The sequence below is a fragment of the Hypanus sabinus genome, chromosome 9 (assembly GCF_030144855.1).
Source record: "Hypanus sabinus isolate sHypSab1 chromosome 9, sHypSab1.hap1, whole genome shotgun sequence".
NCBI lineage: Eukaryota > Metazoa > Chordata > Chondrichthyes > Myliobatiformes > Dasyatidae > Hypanus > Hypanus sabinus.
Genome location: NC_082714.1, coordinates 23484684 through 23506779, shown reverse-complemented (window position 1 = coordinate 23506779; position 22096 = coordinate 23484684). Strand labels below are relative to the sequence as shown.

The following is a 22096-nucleotide window of genomic DNA, read 5'->3' as shown; positions in this document are numbered from 1 at the left end:
TTTTCTGTGTTTCTCAAGGGGTTGTTACAGCACATCTATTTGTTCGAGTTACAGTTTGTGTTATGCCATGACCATACAGCATCTTTTTTTGTTAAGCAGCAGTTATGACATCTAATTCGCATATGCACAGCATTAGTGAAACTAAATTTGTCAGCTGGAATGTATGGGGGATGAATAGTCCACTGAAGAGAGGGAAGGTGTATGCACATCTTTGTACACTCAAAGCTGATATTTGTTTTCTCCAAGAAACGCACATTAAGAAAACAGCGGCAAAAGTGCTTTGTCCCTCCTGGGCATCTCAGATCTACCAGTCGAATTTTAGTACTAAAACTAGAGGTGTTGCAATCCTAATTAAAAACTACCATACCGTTTCTTCATACACAAACTATTGCTGACCAGAGGGGCAGATGTGTAATAGTAAATGGAATATTAAATTCTACACCATTGACACTAGTAAATGCGTACAGGCCCAACTTTGATCCAGTTTTTTTTTCAGAACCTCTTTAAGGCCATGCGTAATCTGTCTGACTCTAACATAATGGTAGGTGGAGACTTTAATTGCATCTTAGACTCCCTCCTAGATGTGGATGAGTGTGTCCCCTCAAAGACTTACTGTACATTCCCAACAAAAGCCATGAATGAACCAGGAGGTATGTTGTCTGCTGAAGGCTAGATCTATGGCATTCAAGTCTGGTGACCCAGGTATGACTTGCAGAGGGCTATTTCAAGACTGAAGAGACAATTTCGAACGAGGTTGGAGGCAACATTGGATGCACGGCAACTCTGGCAGGGGCTGCAAGACATTACTTCCTACAAAGAGAAATCCAATAGCATGAATGGCAGCGATGCTTCACTACCAGATGAACTCAACACCTTCTATGCATGCTGCTTTGAAAGGGAGAACACAACTACAGCTGTGAAGATCCCTGCTGCACCTGATGACCCTGTGATCTCTGCCTCAGATGATGATGTTAGGCTGTCTTTAAAGAGAATGAACCCTCGCAAGGTGGAAGGTGCTGATGGAGTACCTGGTAAGGCTCTGAAAAGCTGTGCCAACCAGCTAGCGGGAGTAGTTAAGGACATTTTCAACCTCTCACTGCTATGGGTGGAAGTTCCCACTTCAAAAAGAACAATTATACCGGTGCCTATAATGTGGGCTGCCTTAATGACTATTGCCCAGTAGCACTCATATCAAAGGTGATGAAATTCTTTGAGAGTTTGATCATGACTAGATGGAACTCCTGCCTCAGCAAGGACTTGGACCCATTGCAATTTGCATATCACTTGATTAGGTCAACGACAGAAGCAATCTCAATGGTTGTCCACACAGCTTTAGACCACCTGGACAACACAAACACCAATGTCAGGATGTTGTTCATTCACTATAGCTCAGCATTTAATACCATCATTCCCACAATCCTGATTGAGAAGTTGCAGAACCTGGGCCTCTGTACCACCCTCTGCAATTGGATCCTTGACTTCCTAACTGGAAGACCACAATCTGTGTGGATTGGTGATAACATATCCTCCTCACTGATGATCAACACTGGTGCACCTCAGGGATGTGTGCTTAGCCCACTGTTCTACTCTCTATATACACATGACTGTGTGGCTAGGCATAGCTTAAATACTATCTATAAACTTGCTGACAATACAACCATTGTTGGTAGAATCTCAGGTGGTGACAAGAGGGCATACAGGAGTGAGATATGCCAAATAGTGGAGTGGTGCCGCAGCAACAACCTGGCACTCAACGTCAGTAAGATAAAAGAGCTGATTGTGGACTTCAGGAAGGGTAAGACGAAGGAACACATACCAATCCTCATAGAGGGATCAGAAGTGGAGAGAGTGAGCAGCTTCCTGAAGTCCACTATCAGCTCATTTGTTCTCTGATCAGCTAAAAAAAAAAGTTGATTTTGAAATTTCATGTGAGAATTGATTATACTGGGAGAATCACACTTCAATAAAGTAAAATAAAAAAGTTAATCTGGAGAATTGTCCATTTTCTCTCTCAAATCAAAACAGCTAAAGCATTCCTCAGTTGTCATTGTCTCTGTCTGTTAACAGAGGAGATGTCTCTGAAGCTGTTTGGTTTTCCTCTTTTGTAGCCTCAAGCTGCTTGGTGGTTTTGTTCAATGTGTTACCCTGAAACGAAAGAGAGAAGGAAATATCAATGTTAATTGACAGCTGTTGATACAGGAAGACTTACGTGATCCAGGAAAGGGGACAGGGATTGCATTTCTATAAAACGCCCCATATTGTAGATGTAAGACTGGCAGTACATATGCTAACAACTGCCTTCTGGGAAATCACCTTTGTACTTGCTAACAAAGAGTCAAAATCTCCAAGGTTATAGGTAAGAATAGGTAAGAATTAAACACAACTGAAATCACTTTGATTATAGAGAATACTAAAAGTTATTTGAAAAGGAAAAGAAGATGTTCTGCAATCATCATGAGAGGTCATTGCTTGGTGATGCAGCATGAGGTTTAAAAAGAATTCAGGTGCTTAGAAGATTTTTCGGTGGGCTTCAATCATAAAAATCTATTAGGCACTCGGCAAGAACAAATAAAGAAAAGTGAGTTGTAACAGAAGCGGCAATTGTATGAGTGGATGTTGTTTAGAGTGATCATGTTTGGGCGAGAGCAGATTTTGGAAAACACAGGCAGAGGTTTTAAGTCAGTTGTTCGTAAGTTTCTTTGCTAGTACATAGGTAAACCACTGAGAATGAGTCCAGAGTGGTATGTTCCTTGTGTGAGATGTGGGAAATTTGGGAGACCTCCATTCTCCATGATAACTATATCTGCACAAAGTGCATTGAGCTACAACTCTTGGAGTCTGTGTAGAGGAACTGGAGCTGCAGCTGGATAACTTTCAACACATACAGGAAAATAAGGAGGTGATAGATAGGAGCTACAGGGAGGTAGTCACCCCTAAGCTGCAGGAGGCAGTTACCTGGGTGACTTGTCAAGATAGGGAAATGAAATGGGCAGCCAGTATTCACTGGAATTTAGAAGAACAAGGGGTGACCTAATTGAAACCTATCAAAAGTTGAAAGGCCTCGATAGAGTGCATGTGGAGAGGATGTTTCCTATAGTAGGAAAGTCTAAGACTAGAGGACTCTGCATCAGAATAGAGTATCATCCTTTTAGAACAGAGATGAGGAGAAATTTCCTTAGCCAGTGAGTGGTATCTGTAGAATTCTTTGTGGAGTAGACTCGATGGGCCAAATGGCCTATTTCTGCTCCTCTATCTTATGGTCTGGCATTCTCACATTTCCAGCATTTTGCTAGTGTCTTCAATAGTGAAGTCTAATATAAAAACATTATGTTTGTCTGCCATTTTTTGCCTCTCATTACTACCCCTCCAGCATCATTTTCCAGCAGTCCAATATCCACTTTTGTCTCTCTTTTACTCTTTATATACCTGAAAATTTGTTTTTTATTCTCCTTTTCTATTATTGGTAAGCTTACTTTTCAATTCGATCTTTACCTCCTTAATGACTTTTTAGTTGCTTGGTTTTTTAAAACTTTCCCAGTACTCTACCTTCCAACATTTTTTTGCACTATTATATGCCTTCTCCTTGGGTTTTATGTTAGATTTGTCTTCCCTGTTAGCCGTAGTTGTGTCATTTGCTTTTAGAAAAATTCTTCCTCTTTGGGATTTTGAAATATAGTCTGAGCTAACCTAGTATATAGTGCACAGTGAAATATAAACTGAGCTAACCTAGTCGATAGTGCACAGTGAAATATAGTCATGTGCCTTTAAAATTGCTTCCATAAATTCCAGCCATTGCTGCTCTGCCGTCATCCCTGCCAGTGTTCTTTTCCAATCAACGCTGGCCAACTCCTCTCTCATGCCTCTGTAATTCCCCTTACTGCACAGTAATACTGATACATCTGACTCTAGCTGCTCCTTTTGAACTCGCATGGTGAATTCGATCATTTTACCCTAAGGATTCTTTTACCTTAAGCTCTCTAATTGATTCAGATTTACTGCACAACACACAATCCAGAATAGTTGAATCCCCCTAGCAAGCTCAACCATGAGCTGCTCTAATAAGCCATCTGGTTGGCATTCAGAAATACCCCTTCCTGTATTCCTGCACCAACCTGATTTTCCCAATCTACTTGCATATTGAAACCCCAGAGACTATTGTAACATTGCCCTTTAGGCATGCATTTTATATCTCCCATTGTAACATGTAGACATCCTTACTACTGCCTGGGGTGGGGGGGGGGGCTTGTATCCAACTCCCATCAGGGTCTTTTTACCCTTGTAGTTCCTTAGCTCTATCCACAATGATTCATCACCTTCTGAGTCTATGTCACCTCTCTAGTGATATAATTTCATTTTTCCAATAGAGACACCTGACCTCCTGGTTATAATCTTCTTTCAGCTATGATTCAGTGATGCCTGCATCATACTTGTCAATCCCCTTCTTCTCCTGACAGTCACCCAGCTATCTGTCTCCTGCTATCTAGAGGTAACTACCTTCCTGTAGCTCCCTTCTATCACCAAGTCATTCTCCCGTTTGAATCAAAGGTCATCAAGCTGCATTGCCAGTTCCTTAATGCTTTCTCTCATGAGCTGCAACCACTGCACCTGGTGCAGATGTGTTTATCTGGGAGAGTAGAGTTCTCCCAGACTTCCCACATCCTACACACAGTACAAAACACTGCCCTGGAGCCATTCTCACTATACGATGCACTAATAGATGAGGAATGAACAAATGAAAAAGGAGAGGAAAAGGGAGAAGGAGAGAAAAAGTAACTTACAAGACAATCTAGCTCACCCAAGCCTGACCTTGCCTAAGGCTCAGGAGCCAAAGCCACTCTAAAGGCAGGAACACTCACAAGGATGGCCACTCCGCTTGCATTTGAATTATTTTTATTAGCCCTTCATAATTAATCATTCTTACTAATTTGTCGGTTCTCAACTCAGAGAAACTGCTGTGAAACTCTGCCTTCAAAACCTTGATCGCTGTCCTAATGAAAAAAATAGCTCTTTTTACGCACCCCTGGTGTGCATTGTCGAACTCAGAAAACAGGCTCAAAGCTCTTCTTTTTAAATCTTGAACATGGACTTGATTGAATGGTAGCTCATTTTACGCACTGTTTCTTGCTGATAGGTCACTCCAAAAATCATGAAAACTGCCATGAATCTCTGCCTTCAAAATCCCAATGACTTCCCTCATTAAAAATAGCTTCTTTATACGCAGCCCTGGTGTGGGTTGTTCAACTCAGAGCATAAGTGAGTGTCAGGGGGCATTCATGAATGTCATTGCTATTAGTAAGGTTAAGATTCTTTGAAAGCTGAAAAGTCTGAAGGTAGATAAGCTGAAGAGATTGTGGAGGCATTAGTAATGAACTCACAAGAATCACTAGATTCTGGAATGGATCCTGAGTGTGACAGCATTGCAAATGTCATCCCACTCTTCAAGAAGGGAGGGAGGCAGAAGAAATGAAATTATATGCCAGTTAGCCTAAATTCAGTAGTGGAAATAAGTTAGAGTACTGTATTTTATTAAGGATGATGTTCCAGGAACTTGAAGGCACATGACAAAATAGGCCAAAGTCAGCATGGTTCCTTCAGGTGAAATCTTGCCTGTCAAATCTGTTGGCATTTGTTAATGAAATAACAGTCAGGATAGAGAAAGGAGAGTCAGTGGATGTCGTTAATTTGGATTTTCAGAAGGCTTTTGACAAGGTGCAACACATAAAGTTGCTGATCAAGATTGGAACTCATTATCTTACAGGAAAGAGACTAGCAAGGATAGAAGATGGTTGACTGGCTGGAGGCAAAGAGCCTGAATAATGGGAGCTTATTTTGGTTGGCTGCCGGTGACTTGTGGTGTGCCACAGAGGTCTGTGTTGGGACTGCTTCTTTTCACATTGGATGTCAATAATTTGGTTGAAGGAATTGATGGGTTTGTGGCCAATTTTACAGACAACACAAAGACAGGTGGAGGGGCTGGTAGTGTTGAGGAAACAGGAGGCGGGCCGCAGCCCCATTCTGAGGACTGAAATATGAATGGAACAATACAATTCCCCTCCCAAGGCATGAACCAAATTAGTGTCGTGTGGATTTCCATGTAACAGCTTCCCTCATGAGTATCAGGCATCACATATAATATAATGCAGTTGAGCACATCCTATGTTGGAGCCAGAATGTGAGTTGACACTGGTGGGCTGCCCCCAGACACTGTAGGGTGTGTTTGTTGTTAACACAATGGATGCATTTTACTGAAATTTTGAGGTATATGTGTAAAATAAATAAATATGAATCAGTATCAAAAGCTGAATATTTCTCTCCATTTAAGTCTTTGCCTTAACGTGAGACCCTTACCTGTCTTGTGTCCACTATATTGAGAATGACGGAAGTGATGAAACAGCAGATGGTGTTGGCCAGCATGAAGATCAACATCCACTGCCAGCGCCACACTGGGATCTTCGGATCACTGCGGGTCAAGCACCGAGTGTTACTTGCGGAGAATGGAGTAAAGGAAAAACCATTCCCCTAATACTTTGAAAATGCAAGTGTTGAAAGCAACAGCAATCCAACATTCCGGGTGACAAGATGTTAAAACATTTATCTCCATTTCAGAAAAGCCTGGTCATGAACTCAGCAAAACCATTTTTCCTGACTTCCATATTGATTTTCCTATTTGGGAATAAGAAAACATTTTTAAAATGTTAAGAAATAAGTCTTTCAGTCTTTATTTTCCACTCTCACTCCTCCCCAACAGAAGTCCACAGCTTTGTACTATGTTCTCTCTTTGACTTTTTAATCTTCAAACCCCCATATTGATCCCTCACTTTCCAGATCCTCACACTTGTGTATTCTCTCATTCTACCCAGACTGGGCCATTTCCAGAGATCCTTCAGGCATCTCACTCAGTCAGAAATCTCTATCCAACTGGCAATCCTTTTGGCCTGCAAAACCTTGGAGAAATTGGACCCTGAAAATATATACCACCTACTGATTCACAGGTCAGGAAAATGAACTGCCACTGTTGGCTTCAGAGATCAGATGGCTTTCCTTGCCCCTCTATTCATACAGAGGAGGTCAAAAGGTTGGCCATTCTGTAATCCAGATCTGTACAGCAGTCAATCTAACCTTTTATTCTGCTTCAGAATAAGTTTTGTTTCTTTGTTTTAGGTGATAGAAGAATGGAGGGTATGCAGAAGGGAAGGGTTAGATTAATCTTAGTGTAGGTTAAATATCGACAACATCATGGGGTGAAGGGCTTGTACTGTGCTGTTCTGTTATGTCTTCTATTGCAATCTTTAGGTAAGAGTGATTAAAAATAATCCAGTAAATGATGGCAGAAATGGAAATGACCATTTAGAATATTTCACATGCCCTTTTGGTGAACATCTTGAAGATGGGTCTTATGTTTAAAAACTGTTTGGTGGAATACTCCACCAACATTGCTGGCTCCTGAAATAGATGAAGGAAAGATTGAGGGAATGTGGAAGACATTCAAATTAGTTTGCCAAAACTATGCTGTGGCAATGAAGTTAGAGTAGGAAATAGGACAAGACCATCAAACTTAATGCAAAAGGGCAGAAGTTCGTGAAGTTTATTCTCATTGGTCAGATTGGGTTAAAGAGTGGATATATACAACTGCACAAAAACATCATCTTCAAGAGGCATACATTTAACAAGAACTGGGTAGTGAAAATTCTCCAAATTATATTAATTGCCTGCAATTACAACAGAAGAAGTAATTAGAAATACAGGCTTGTATGGAATGGGACATTTGAGGAAAGCAGAAAATACAGAAACATAATGTGCCCTTGGAGAAAACAGATGAGATTTCTCATGTAAGAGAGAGTATGCATTCAAATTAAATGTAATTAAACATTAAACAGAACAGAATACCTGTAGATAAACCCATGAAAAGTTTAATAGAGACATCTTTCAGCTAAGCAAAAAGAAATCATGAGGGCACAAGAGTGGCAGGAATCACAAGTTGTGGATCTCAAGGAGGTGGTCATGGCGCGAGGCACACTTTGGCTTTGCTCCATTCCTTTTACTTCTTTTACCTGCAATCACCCTTAAATGCCTTACTGATACCTACACTAAAGGGGTTTATATTGCAGATATGTTCTTTGAGCCTTGATTTTAGTTCGCTGGAAATGTATACTACAGCATGAGAAGCTGAAGAGGGGAACGATTCTAACGGCAACGGCAAAAACAATGGTGATGCTAAACCACCATCTAAGCAAGTCCCTCTAACTCTGGATGCAATTTCGAAGCTTCCAGATGAGAAACTAGTTCAAAAACTAGATGCAAAACTCAGCCAAAAATTCTCTTCATTTGAAGGAATTTTAAAGACGGTTGAAGACAGTATGAAATTGTATAGACGTGAATTTGGACAACGACAAACAAGAATTTCAGAACTCGATGAAGCCGCTCATTGGAGAGATCATAAAACTGAAGCTTCGGAACAAAAGCTATCTTCAACCTCTCAAGTGTTGGAACGTTACAAATCCAAAATTATCAATCTCAGAGACAGAACCGGCAGATAATTGGACCTCCTGAAGATTATCATCTGATTCGATTTGCCTGGCAGAAGGATATGTTCAACTGTCAAAGTCTCAAATTTCACATCGTTGAAGATTTCAGTCCTAAAATTTCGAGGGAACGGATGTCTTTTAAATCCGTGCTGTCAGAGTTTCATCGAAAAGATTTTAAACAAGCTTTGTTCTTTCCAGCATGTTTGAGAGTCGTCCTTCCTGATAATTCTCACCTATTGTTTAAATCTCCAATTAAAGCCCAAAATTTCTTCGAGGAGCAGCGCGCTGTTCCGGACTAATCAATGTATTGTATTTTTCATCATCTGTTCTTATTTGTCTGTTTTTAAGCTAATAATTAGCTTTTAGACCTGGACTTTCATAATTTGAGGGTCTTTGTTTTTGATTGGTAGTGTAGGTATTTCTTGTATGTCTAGGTAAACGCTCTTTTTCTTTTTCTATGATTTTGCTCTTTTTATTACTAATCATTTGATTTTGACTAAAGGATTTGATATTTGACTGTATTTGTTTCTGTATAATTTTTATGGGGAAATATTCAGTTTTTTTTAGGTTTTCTTTCTTTTCAAGATGTTGTTCCGCTTTCTTCTTCCCATAAGACCTTATTCTTTTGATATGTCATTTTCATTTGGCTGTATTTGAAAACAACTGACAACATGATTTGACGCTTTTTTTCTCAGAGTACAGCAGTACTCTGTTTTATGTTTTAAATTTTTAGTCTTTTTTATTATTATTAACCGTTGTAGCCTTTTTTTTACGGTAATCTTTTTTTGAATATGGGTGGTTTTCTTTTAGTCATATATCTTTTTGGGCTGCCTTTTCGAGAGATGGGGTTAAATTTAGTGTTAGTTTGCTTGCTGGCCATTCATTGGCTTATTTTCGGGCTTTTGCGGGTGGCGGGAGGGGATATTTCTTTTTTTTACTTTTTGCTTAGATTTTTCTAACTGGGCTGACTGGAAACTACAAAAATGTCCGAAGTGTCATAACTTCTGGTTGCTCTTTGAACCTTTTTTCTTCTTCTGGGTTTATGAGTTTGTATTCTATTCAACGTTTTACGTACTATATGGTAGATATTAGTAACATGGATAAGACTATTAATTTTGTTTCTTGGAATATAAATGGTTTAAACCATCCAATTAAATGGAAAAAATATTTAAAGTATTCCATAGAATGAACATTAATATTATTTTTGTACAAGAAACTCATGTGAGAAAAGAGTATAATCAGCGTTTCTTTAGGTTTTGGAAGGATCACAGTGCCATTCGAATTCTCAAGCTAAAGTGCATGGAGTTTCTACTTTTATAGATTCTTCAACCTCATTTGTTCATTATGAAACAATTTCAGATCTGAATGGTAGATTTTTGATAATTACTGGCTTACTTTTTAACAAAACATGGTTAATGTTCATGCTCCAAATGTTGATTGTCCTGAATTTTTAAGCAATTATTTACATCCCTTCCTAATTTAAATGATTATATGTTGAGAATGGGTGGGGATTTCAACTGTTGTTTAAATCCCTCAATGGATAGATCTATGTCTAACCTGACACTTCTGAACAAAATCGGTTTCTTTTATCAAGCACTTTATGGTTGATTCTGGTGTTTTAGAAATTTGGAGATTTCTACATCCTAAGAGTTTTCATTCTTTTCTCATGTATATCATAATTATTCTAGAATTGACTATTTCTTTATTAATTATTGTTTAATTCCATCTGTTAATGACTGTAACTATGATTCCATGGCCATCTCCGACCATGCACCTTTGAAACTATCTATGTAGATACATTTTCTAGTGCTAGACAATGGCGTTTCATTTCTACTCTACTTCAGGACTCAGACTTTGTCAATTTTATTAGACAACAGATTGATTTTTTTCTTTTCAACAAACATTACAGAAGAAATTTCCAAAGGGATATTATAGGACACTTTTAAAGCATATATTCCTGGACAAATTATTTCATATTCTGCTGAAGTGAAAAAACAAATCAATAGTGAAATACTTAAGCTGCTTGACAAGGTTAAAGAAATTGATAAGAAATATTCTATGGCTCCTAGTAAGGAGCTTTATAAAAAGAGAGTCGAACTTCAAATGGAGCATAGTCTATTATTAACTTCTTCAATTAAAAATCAATTAAGTAAAACTGGAACCCAGTTTTATTTTTATGGTGATAGATTTGGTAAATTACTGGCTAATCAATTGAAAATTGCTTCCGCCAAATGCCAGATTATCAAGATTCGTAAATGAGATGGCACCCTGACAGTTGATCATGATGAAATAAATAAATCTTTTCAAGAATTTTACAATTCTTTATATCAGAATCCCCTGACGATCCTACTATAATGCACAGATTTTTAAGGAAACTGAATATTCCGAAATTATCATCCAATGAAAGTTGAACATTGGATACATCTGTTATGGAAGAAGAAATAAAAGAGGCTATTTTTTTGATGAATTCAGGTAAAGCACCTGGTCCAGATGATTGCACAGTAGAATTTTTAAAATTCTTTTCTACTATGCTCTCTCCTTGGTTATGTAAAATTTTTAAGGAAGCATTAAGCATAGGTAAACTAGCCTGTATTTCCCTAATTCTTAAAAAAGATAAAGACCCTATTGAATGTGCATCATATGGGCCCATATCCTTGCTGAATGTGGACTCAAGATTTTTTCTAAAATTTTGGCAACTAGATTGGAGAATATTTACCTCAAATTATCTCTGTTGACCAGACTGAATTTATTAAAAATCATTATTCATCTTTAAATATTAGGAAATTAAATAATATAGTTTACACTCCTTCACCTAGAACTCCAGAGTATGTCACCTCACTGGACGCCAAGAAAACGTTTGATAGAGTTGAACGGCCATATTTACTTAATATGCTTGAGAATTTAAATTTTAGTCCGAAATTTACATCTCGGATTAAATTGATATACCATACCCCTTTGGCTTCAGTATTTACCAATAATCAAAGATCTCCCTTTTTTCAGTTGTTCCGTGGTACTAGGCAAGGCTGTCCTCTTAGTCCTTTATTATTTGATATTGCTTTGGAACCTTTAGGTATTGCAATTCATGATTCACCCAACATTTTTGGTATTACCCATGGAATGGGACATACAAGCTATCACTATATGCAGATGATTTGTTACAATATATATTTCCAATCCTGATAAATCCATTCCTGCAGTTTTATCTCTCCTTGCTCAGTTTAGTAGCTTTTCCGGCTACAACCTGAATCTTAATAAGAATGAACTATTTCCATTAAACATGCAAATTCCAATTTATAAACATTTACCATTTAAATTGATCACAGACAATTATACTTATTTGGGTGTTAAAATTACTAAGAAGCCTAAGGATTTATTCAAGGTTAATTTTTTACCTTTAGTTGATCAGGTTAAACAATTGTTTACTTAATGGTCCCCATTGTCTTTATCACTGATTGGTCGAATCAATGCTATTAAGATAATTGTTTTACCTAAATTTTTATATTTATTTCAAGCATTACCAATTTTAATTTCTAAATCCTTTTTTGATATTGTTGTCTCTAAAATTTCTTCATATATATGGCAAAATAAAAAGCCTAGGTTAAGTAAAAAATACTTACAGTAGTCTAAAAAAGACAGTGGTTTGGCATTGCCGAGTTTAAGATTTTATTACTGGGCAATTAATATTAGATACTTAATATTCTGGACACAGGACTTGGATGTAAATCTGTACAAGTGTCCTCACCAGTTTCTATCTCAGGGACCTCGCTTCCCTTTGGCCTTTCTAAATTGAGTAAACAAATGGTTAATCCAATAATTATATATACATTACAAATATGGTTTCAATTTCATAAATTTTTTGGCTTGAATAGGTTTATTCTTTCAAGCCCTATTATATCTAATTTCTTTTTCCAACCCTCTGTTATGGATCAAGCCTTTCTGATATAAAAAATGAAGGGTATAATATGTTTTCGTGACTTGTTCTTGGATAACTGTTTCATGTCTTTTGAACAGTTGTCTAATAAATATAATTTACCTAGGTCCCATTTTTTTAGATACCTACAAATTAGAAATTTTCTGAATAATATGTTACAGACTTTTCCAAATTCATACCCAACTGATATCACGGAAAATTTTTTAGGTTTAAACCCTTATCAGAAGGGTTAATAGCAACTATTTATGATATGATTATGAAAATACAGTCAGGTATATCAGATAAAATTAAGAATGAATGGGAAAAAGAACGTCAACCTTCCTTACCCACAGAGAAATGGGAGAACATTTTTCAATTAGTTAACTCCTCCTCTATATGAGCTAAACATGCTGTTACGCCTGTGCCCAACTCTGAGGGGCTGAAGGGTCCCAAAGTAGCCCCCTCCTTTTTGAGAATTGCAAGATCACTTTTAATTCAGGTCAGGAGACCCAGGAAATGAGAGAGAGACGTTTGGAATGTCCTGGCCCCTCAGCGATACAAAGAAGGGAAACGGCCATTGTCTCTTGGAGATGGAATTGTGTATTGAGTACTGTGCTATTTATTTGAAGCCCTCAGGGAATGACCAAAAGTAGGCTGGTTCAGGGGAGGCATCCCTCCACCCTGATTGACATCTGAGACCCTGTGAGTCAGGATAAAAGAGGGTCTGGGGAACAGCCCCTTCAGACGCAGCAGAAGAAACACTAGAATTCCCGTAATAGCGACAGCTGGTGGAAAGCCCACATGCATCCTTTTCCATTTGCCTCGGAATTGGTGGACCTTACCACGGAAGAACGGCTTTAGCTAAAACAAAGGAGAAATCAGCCCCAACGACTCTCGGAGGATTGACATCATAAAAGGAATGGGCAAATTTTAAACTCTCTCTCTTGACTCCAACCAAAGGCTGCAGCCTGCATGAACTTGAGTGACTTTTATATTTCCATCAGACAATACATTATTCCCTAGACAACGACAGAGCTATTTCTTAGTGATTATTATTATACCCGTGCTTTTATATTTAGTATTGACGATGTATATTATCTGTATGTTTGCATTGACATTATTTCTGTGTATTTTTATCAATAAATACTGTTAAAAATAGTACCATCAGACTTCAACGGACCTCTCTATCTTTGCTGGTAAGTGACCCAGTTACAGGGTACATAACAATGTGCTGATACAATGCAAGGTGGTGCATAGGGCCCACATGTCTAAAGACAAGCTGACTCGTTTTTACTCCCACATAAATCCTATCTGTGATAGATGTCATTCGGAAGTAGCCTCTTTGTCTTATATGTTCTGGTCTTGCCCTTATTTGAAAAAAATTTTGATAAGATATTTTTGATATTATTTCAACTGTTTTGAATATTGATTTACATCCTCATCCTATTACTGCAATTGTTGGCTTACCAATGATGGAAAATAGTTACTTATCCTCTTCAGTTCGTCAGATGATTGCATTGGTTACATTAATGGCCAGAAGATCCATTTTATTGAATTGGAAAGAGATTAATCCTCCTACTACATTCCAGTGGTTTTCCCAAACTATATCTTGTTTAAATTTAGAAAATAAAACTTGTGTCATTTTTGACTCTTTGGTTAAATTCGAAGAAATTTATTCATAGATGCATAGGACCATTTATTCAACACTTTCATATGATGTAACTTGACCTTTTCTGAATTATTTTCATTATCCTTAACTATTTGGATAGAGGAGCGGAGTTATTGACATTATTGATTATATCTGTTGTAATATAAAACCAGCTTTGTTTAGTTTAGGTTTGCTTAGTTTAGTTTTTTTTAATTTCTAATTTGGGGTTTTTCTTTTTGGCATTTTTTTTCCATTATGTTAACTACATCAAGAGTTTGGGAGGCTTAATACATTTGTGTTATCTATAGCTTACACATGTATGTACTGTTTATTAACTATGTATTCCCAATCTCTCTATTACTATTGTTATTATGCCTATGTTTGAAAATTAATAAAAAGATTTGAAAAGAAAGGAATCACAAGTTGCGATGGAGAGAATTGTTACAGGAGCTGGCTGTGGACAAACCCAAGTGCAGAACATGGGTGTGGAGACAGAGACAGGAGGCGTTATTAAAGTAGTGAGTGGGAAGTCGGTATCCAGGAGCGATGCTTGACCTAGAACTGGTAGTCCTAAGAACCTTGAAACGAAGTTACTCACACCAGAGTTGACCGACAAACTGGCAGCTCCTTGTTGTGCTCATTGGGTCTTCATACTGCATTTGCTGATGGAAAGCAGCTGTGTGTAGTTAGTGGAACCTGGGAATGATTGGAACTAATTGAGGTGATTGAGGCCCAATTCCTGAGGAAAATAGCCAGGTGGGTGATTGCCAGAGGACACCATGGCAGTACCCCTCCCTCAATGGGAGCCTCCAGGCCTGTCTGGATGGTCCTGATGAAAATCCTGGATGAGGGAAGGGTCTAGGATGAAGGAGCAGGGGACCCAGTAATGCTCTTCTGGACCGTACCCTTCCCAGTTTGCCAGGTATTGGAAACCGCAGCCCCTACGGCACACATCCAGTAGTCTTTGGACATTGTATTCTGGTTGGTTGTCGATGATGTGGGCAGGTGGGGGAGTCTCAGCTGGGGGACACAAGGGGCTGACAGATACTGGTTTTAACTGGGAAACATGTAAAGTTGGGTGGATGTACATGGATTCTAGCAATTTTAGGTGGACTGCTGCGGGATTGATAACACTCTCGACCTTGAATGGTCCCAGGAAGCGAGGGGCAACTTTCCATTGCTCATACTTCAGCAGGATGTCCCTGGATGAAAGCTACACCATCTGCCCCATTTGGTACTCTGGCACCGGAGTCCGATATCGGTCGACCGTCTTTTTGTTGAGTTTCGCTGATCCGAATAGGGTCGTGTGTGTCTCCTCCCACACTTCATGGTACTGCAATCTCCTCTTCCTGCGTGGGGAATGGGGGGGTGGTATCCCAGGGAACACTGGAATGGAGACCCTCCAATGGCTGAGCTCACTAGAGAGTTGTGGGCGTACTCAACCCACAGGAGGTGGTTGCTCCAGGTTAATGGGTTGTTTGCCGTTACACAACATAGCGTCATCTCCAGGTCTTGGTTGACCTGTTCCATCTGCTCGTTCATCTGGGGGTGGAAGCCAGATGACAGGCTGACCAATGCACCTAAGGCTTGACAAAAGGCCTTCTGTACCTGTGAGATGAACTGAGATGAAATGAGGACCTCGATCGGAGACGATGTCTGCAGGGATTCTGTGGAGGCAGAAGACGTGGTGGATGAGAAGATCTGCAGTTTCTTGAGAGGAAGGGAGTTTAGGGAGGGCTACGAAGTGCACTGCCTTGGAGAACCAATCTACCACGTTGAGTATGGTGGTGTTCCCATGTGAGGGGAGTAGACCAAGTGACAAAGTCTAGGGCGATGTGTGACCAGGGATGACCAGAAACAGAGGACGAAGAAAACCTGCAGATGACCGATCAGAAGCTTTTCTCCAGGCACAGATGGAACATGCTGAGACATAGGAATGGGTATCTGCCTTCAGTATCCTGCCTAAATGACTACCGTCCCATTGCACTCACATCCATCATCATGAAGTGCTTTGAGAGGCTTGTCATGAGACATATCAAGATCCTGCTGCCCCCCTCACTGGACCCACTGCAGTTTGCATACCGTCCCAACCGCACAACAGATGACGCCATTGCCATCACCCTCCACCTGGCCCTAACCCACCTGGACAAAAAAGATACATATGTTCGGATGCTGTTCATAGACTCCTGTTCAGCATTCAACACAATCATCCCTCAGAAACTGATTGGAAAACAGCCTACTGGGCCTGAACACCTCCCTCTGCAACTGGATCCTAGACTTCCTGACTGGGAGACCTCAGTCAGTCTGGATCGGGAGCAGCATCTCCAACACCATCACACTGAGCACAGGGCTGTGTGCTCAGTCCACTGCTGTTCACTTTACTGACCCACGACTGTGCTGCAACACACAGCTTGAACCACATCATCAAGTTTGTCGATGACATGACCGTGGTGGGTCTCATCAGCAAGAATGACGAGTCAGCTTACAGAGAGGAGGTGCAGCGGCTAACGGACTGGTGCAGAGCCAACAACCTGTCTCTGAATGTGAACAAAAGAGATGGTTGTTGACTTCGGGAGGGCACGGAGCGACCACTCTCCACTGAACATTGACGTCTCCTCGGTAGAGATTGTTAAGAGCACCAGATTTCTTGGTGTTCACCTGGCGGAGAATCTCACCTGGTCCTTCAACACCAGCTCCATAGCAAAGAAAGCCCAGCAGCGTCTCTACTTTCTGCGAAGGCTAAGGAAAGTCCATCTCCCACCCCCCCATCCTCATCACTTTCTACAGGGGTTGTACTGAGAACATCCTGAGCAGCTGCATCACTGCCTGGTTTGGAAATTGCACTATCTCAGATCGCTAGACCCTGCAGCAGATAGTGAGGTCAGCTGAGAAGATCATCGCGGTCTCTCTTCCCACCATCATGGACATTTACACTATATGCTGCATCCGCAAAGCAAACAGCATTCTGAAGGACCCCATGCACCCCTCATATAATCTCTTCTCCCTCCTGCCGTCTGGGAAAAGGCTCCAAAGCATTCGGGCTCTCGTGACCAGACTATGTAACAGTTTCTTCCCCCAAGCTATCAAACTCCTCAATACCCTGCACCTGGCCTAACATCTTCCCCTATTGTCCGTTTATTATTTATTGTAATGCCTGCACTGTTTTTGTGCACTTTATGTAGTCCTGGGTAGGTCTGTAGTCTAGTGTAGCTTTCTCTGTGTTGTTTTTTTTTACGTAGTTCAGTCTAGTTTTTGTACTGTGTCATGTAATACCATGGTGCTGAAAAACGTTGTCTCATTTTTACTATGCACAGTACCAGCAGTTATGGTCGAAATGACAATAAAAGTGACTTGACTTGACTTGAGGGTCCAAGAACGACTGCCAATTCGACTCCAAGGAGGACACTTCCAGCCCAGGAACTATTCTCCCACCATCCTGCGTGGTTGTCACCCTCACTTGGGAGATCGAGTCCCTGGACGGTACGTGAGGGAAAACTTGAACTGTCCGAAAAATAACGCCCAATGGGCCTGGTGGGAGTTCAAACATTTGGCGGTCTGAATATACCCCAGGTTTTTATGATTAGTCCATACCACAAACGGTTGTTCTGCCCCTTCGAGCCAGTGCCTACATTCGTCTAATGCTAGTTTGACCGCCAGGAGTTCCTGATTCCCCATGTCATAACTCCGCTCGGCGAGAATAGAAGGCACAGGGGGAGAAGCTTTTCATCCGAACTTGATCATTGGGACAGGACTGCTCCAATCCTGGAGTCAGAGGCGTCCACCTTGACAATGAATTGATGGGCTGAGTCCGGATGGACCAGGATGGGAGCAGTAGTGAACCGCCTCTTCAGGTCAATGAACACCGAGTCAGCTTCAGAGTCCCAACAGAATGGGGTATTAGGCGAGGTAAGCCGGGTAAGAGGGGCTGCCACTCGACTGTAGTCTCTGATAAATCGGCGGTAGAAATTTTCAAACCCTAGGAATCGTTGAAGTTGTTTGCCGGTTGTGGGCCAAGGCCATTCTTTCACTGCCCAGATCTTCTCGGGGGTCTGCTCTCACCTGCCTGCTCTCGATGATATAACCTAGGAATCTGACCAAAGGAACATGGAACTCACATTTCTCCGCCTTCACAAACAATTGGTTTTCCCATAGTCTCTGGAGGACTTGGCGGACATGGTGAACATGTTCTTGGGGGAGGGGGGGTGCTAGAAAATATCAGGATATCAGCGAGGTAAACGAATATGAACTGATTAATAAATGCCCTCAGTACGTCATTAATGAGGGCTTTAAAAATGGTGGGAGCACTGGTGAGGCCAAAAGGCATGACCAAATGTTCAAAGTAGCCCAGTGTATTAGAGGCTGTCTTCCACTCGCCCCCCTCCCTCACCCTGACTAGATGGTATGCATTCCAAAGGCCCAGCTTTGAAAAAATTATGCCTCCAAGCAGTTGGTCAAAAGCCAAACTAATGAGGGGTAGGGGGTACTTATTCTTAACTGCTACACTATTTAGGCCTCTATAGTCAATACAAGGATGAAGCAACCCGTCCTCCTTTTCTACAAAGAAGAACCCAGCGCCTACCGGGGAAGATGAAGGTCTGATAATGCCTGCCACTAGGGATTCGCTGATGTACTTCTCCATGGCTTGTCTCTCAGGTCAGGATAGGTTAAAAAGGCGACTGGTGGGTAGCAAGGCTCCGGGGAGAAGGTTGATGGCACAATCATATGGGCGGTGTGGAGGCAGGGAAAAAGCCTGTTGTTTACTGAATACTGGTCCCACGTCATGGTATTTGGTGGGGACTCAGGACAAATCGAGGTGTTCCGGGACAGGCAGGGTCGCAGTAACTTCCCTGGGAGATCGCAGACAGCTGGCGTGGCAAGACTGGCTCCATTTGGCTATCCTTCCTGTAGACCAGTCAACGTGGGGATTGTGTTGGGTCAGCCATGAGTACCCTAGAACTACCGGAGCTTGAGGTGAACGAATGAGACTGAACCCTACCTCCTCCCAATGGTTGCCAGATAGGATTAAGGTCAGGGGAGGCATACAGTGGGTCACCCAAGCCAGCAGTCTTCCGTCCAGGGCCTGGGCCTCCAGGGGTGTGGTTAGTGGCTCACAAGGTATTCCAGCCTGGGAGGCAATGTCCTTGTCCAGTAATTGCTCTCGGCACTGGAATCCACAAAAGCGGATAGGGACAGGGACTGTCACTGGGAATTCACGGTAGCCGGGATCTGCATCCGAGTCTGGGGGGGGGGGGGGGGGGTTGAAGGGTTTGTCGTCAGACTCACCAGAACAGTAGGAGTGGGAGCTCTGCAAGGAATGGAAGGGGAGAGAGGTTACGGCTGGTGGAATAAGGTGTACAGTGGGATGGCCCGAGGAACGGGGTAACCGGTCTTCTCTCTCAGACGTTCTCAAAGTTGGTTGTCCAGCCTGGTAGCTAGAGAGATCACTGAATCCAGGCTGTTAGTGTCATTCTTAGCCGCCAACTCGTCTTTTACCTTGTCAGAGGCCTTGCCTGAATACCCCCCAGAGTGCCTCATCATTCCAGACCGAGTTGGCCTCTAGCGTCTGGAACTCCATGGAGTACAGGCAGTCCCCGGGCTATGTACGAGTTCCGTTCCTGAGTCTGTATTTAAGTCGGATTTGTAGGTAAGTCGGAACAAGTACATCCGGTATTATTTAGCATCAGTTAGTCAAACGTTTGTCTTAGCATATAGTATATATTTTACCTTTCCATGCATATAAAACACTTAAGAAACGTATGTATTCCAATAATTAAACCACTGCGTTGCTTAGTAATAATTGTAGCTTTCATCGGGACAGGGCTTTTCACATGCTCCATTATTCTCACTTTATCCATTATCCTTTAAAATTGTTCCAATCATTGACCAACTGTAGCCTATTGCTTTTCTAATGACCAATGGCATTTCACCTCTTTCCAAATGCTTTATCATTTCCACTTTATTTTCAATCGTGATCGCTTCCCATCAACAGAACAGAAACACTGCGGGCGGCGGGTCCCGAGCTCCACCGGGTCCTGAGGTCCATTGGGTCCTAACGACCACTGCACTGAGACAGGTTAAGTGGGACGAGTGGGGGCTGTGCTGGGTTTGGGTATTTGATCATCCACAATATTCCGTGTGAGAATTTAAACTGGAGATGGCAGTGTTTTATTTTCACGAGGTTGGGTTGCAAGCTCAATTTCAACCTGGCACAGATGGTATGGGAGTCACTGGATCCACCTCAACCAGGCACGGGAGTGGTCTGTCACTGGATCGAACTTGGAAACCTCCCTTCTCCAGCCCAGCACCACCAGCCAACCAGAAAGGGTGGGGGGCAGGGTCAGGGTGAATCTTACTAAGAAAATTTAAAGCCAAATACAAAGTTAAACACTCAAAACAGTGTCAACGGCAATGACTTAAAATGGCAGACAGCATCGGGATTCAACTTAAATAGTGGACGGCGTTCTCCTTCCTCAGTTCGTAAGTACAAGTTGTTTGTAAGTTGGACGTTCGTAACTCGGCAACACTGTGTGAGCCTTGATGGATGGTGAGTAGACGCTTAGCGGTATCTTTACTGTGGATGGGATGGTCAGAAATCTTCCTTATTCCTGAGATGAATGTGGGGAAGGAAAAGCAGGTCTCTGGCTGCTTATCCCAAATCACAGTGGTCCATGCCAGGGCATTTCCTCACAACAACCCCATAATGTAAGTTATTTTTGAACTGTCCGTGGCGTATGTGGATGGCTGCTGCTCGAACACCAAGGAGCATTGTAGTAGAAAAGCCCAGCACTTGCCCAGATCTCTGGCGTAGGGTTCTGGTTCAGTTATGTGTGGCTCACTTGGCCGACGTGTTGTTGATGCATCAGGCGTCGCCACTACAGGCAGTCCGGGCTGGTCTGACAGAGTTCCTGGAGTCGACGGGGTAAGATGGGGCAGATATTCAGTCGACCTGTTCACTGACCTTTCCTACGTTCAGTGACGGGGAACTGAGGTTCTCCATGACAACCCAGAGCAGCTGATCATGCAAGCCCAGTAGGGAACCCTGGCTGGCGAAGGCTTGTTGCCGGGGATTCGTGTCTGTTGGGTTCATTATAGCCAGTTCGTTCTGTTACAGGACCGTGGCAGTGGACGAACCCAAGTGCAGAACACAGGCGTGGAGACAGAATCGGGAGGCATTATTAACGTAGCGAGCAGGGAGTCGGTATCCAGGAGCGATGCTTGACCTAGAACTGGTAGTCCAAGAACCTTGGAACGAGGTTACTCACACCAGAGTAAACCAACAAACTGGCAGCTCCTTGTTGTGATCACAGGGTTTTTATACTGCAATTGCTGATGGAAAGCAGGTGTTTGTGGTTAGTGGAACCTGGGAATGATTGGAACTAAACAAGGTGATTGAGGCCCAATTCCTGAGGAAAATAGCCAGGTAGGCGATTTTCCGAAGGGACCATGACAAGAATCATGTTCACCTCAGTAAATCATGTATGAAGTGCAGAGAGAAGAAACATTTTGCAAAGAAATACCACAAAAAAACCTTGCACACAGACAACCAGAGCAGTTGATAAGGAACCAGAAACAAATGATTTTCTTGTCATTGTTGTCAATGGTTTTGGATGGTGAAAGGTGTCTTCCAATTAGTGTTAGCAAATTGAAGTGGTCATCAAAAACATTGGACTCAGGCATGGTGCCAGAGAAATGGAAAATTCCAAATGTCACTACATTGTTTAGGAAAGGAGGAAGGCAACAGAAAGTAAGTTATAGACCAGTTAGCCTGACCTCAGTGGTTGGGAAGATGTTGGAGTCAATTGTTAAGGATAAGGTTATAGAGTACTTGGTGACAAAGGACAAGATAGGAGAAAGTCAGCATAGTTTCTGTAAGGAAAAATCTTGCCTGATTAACTTGTTGGATTGCTTTGAGGAGATTACAAGTAGGATTGATAAAGGAGATGCAGTGGATGTTGTATATTTGGACTTTCAGAAGACCTTTGAAAAGGTGGCACACATGAGGATGGAGAAAGA

General features: G+C 41.6%; 1 protein-coding gene across 11 annotated transcripts in view; it reads right to left on the bottom strand.

Moving 5' to 3' along the window:
- Positions 1-404: 404 nt before the first annotated feature.
- mfsd1l (major facilitator superfamily domain containing 1-like) overlaps positions 405-22096 on the bottom strand; it is a 50664-nt gene continuing 28972 nt past the window's right edge. For 4 of the 11 annotated variants that reach the window (XM_059979268.1, XM_059979269.1, XM_059979274.1 and 1 more), the window contains 2 exons: positions 6349-6460; positions 405-2145 (listed from right to left, as the gene is read on the bottom strand). In XM_059979268.1, coding sequence (XP_059835251.1) covers positions 2038-2145; positions 6349-6460 — 220 coding nt within the window. In that variant the 3' untranslated portion in view covers positions 405-2037. Of the gene's footprint in view, positions 2146-6348; positions 6664-19338; positions 20989-21015; positions 21410-22096 lie in introns of those variants that run through there. The other 7 variants (XR_009513897.1, XR_009513900.1, XR_009513899.1 and 4 more) reach the window with 6 other exon arrangements.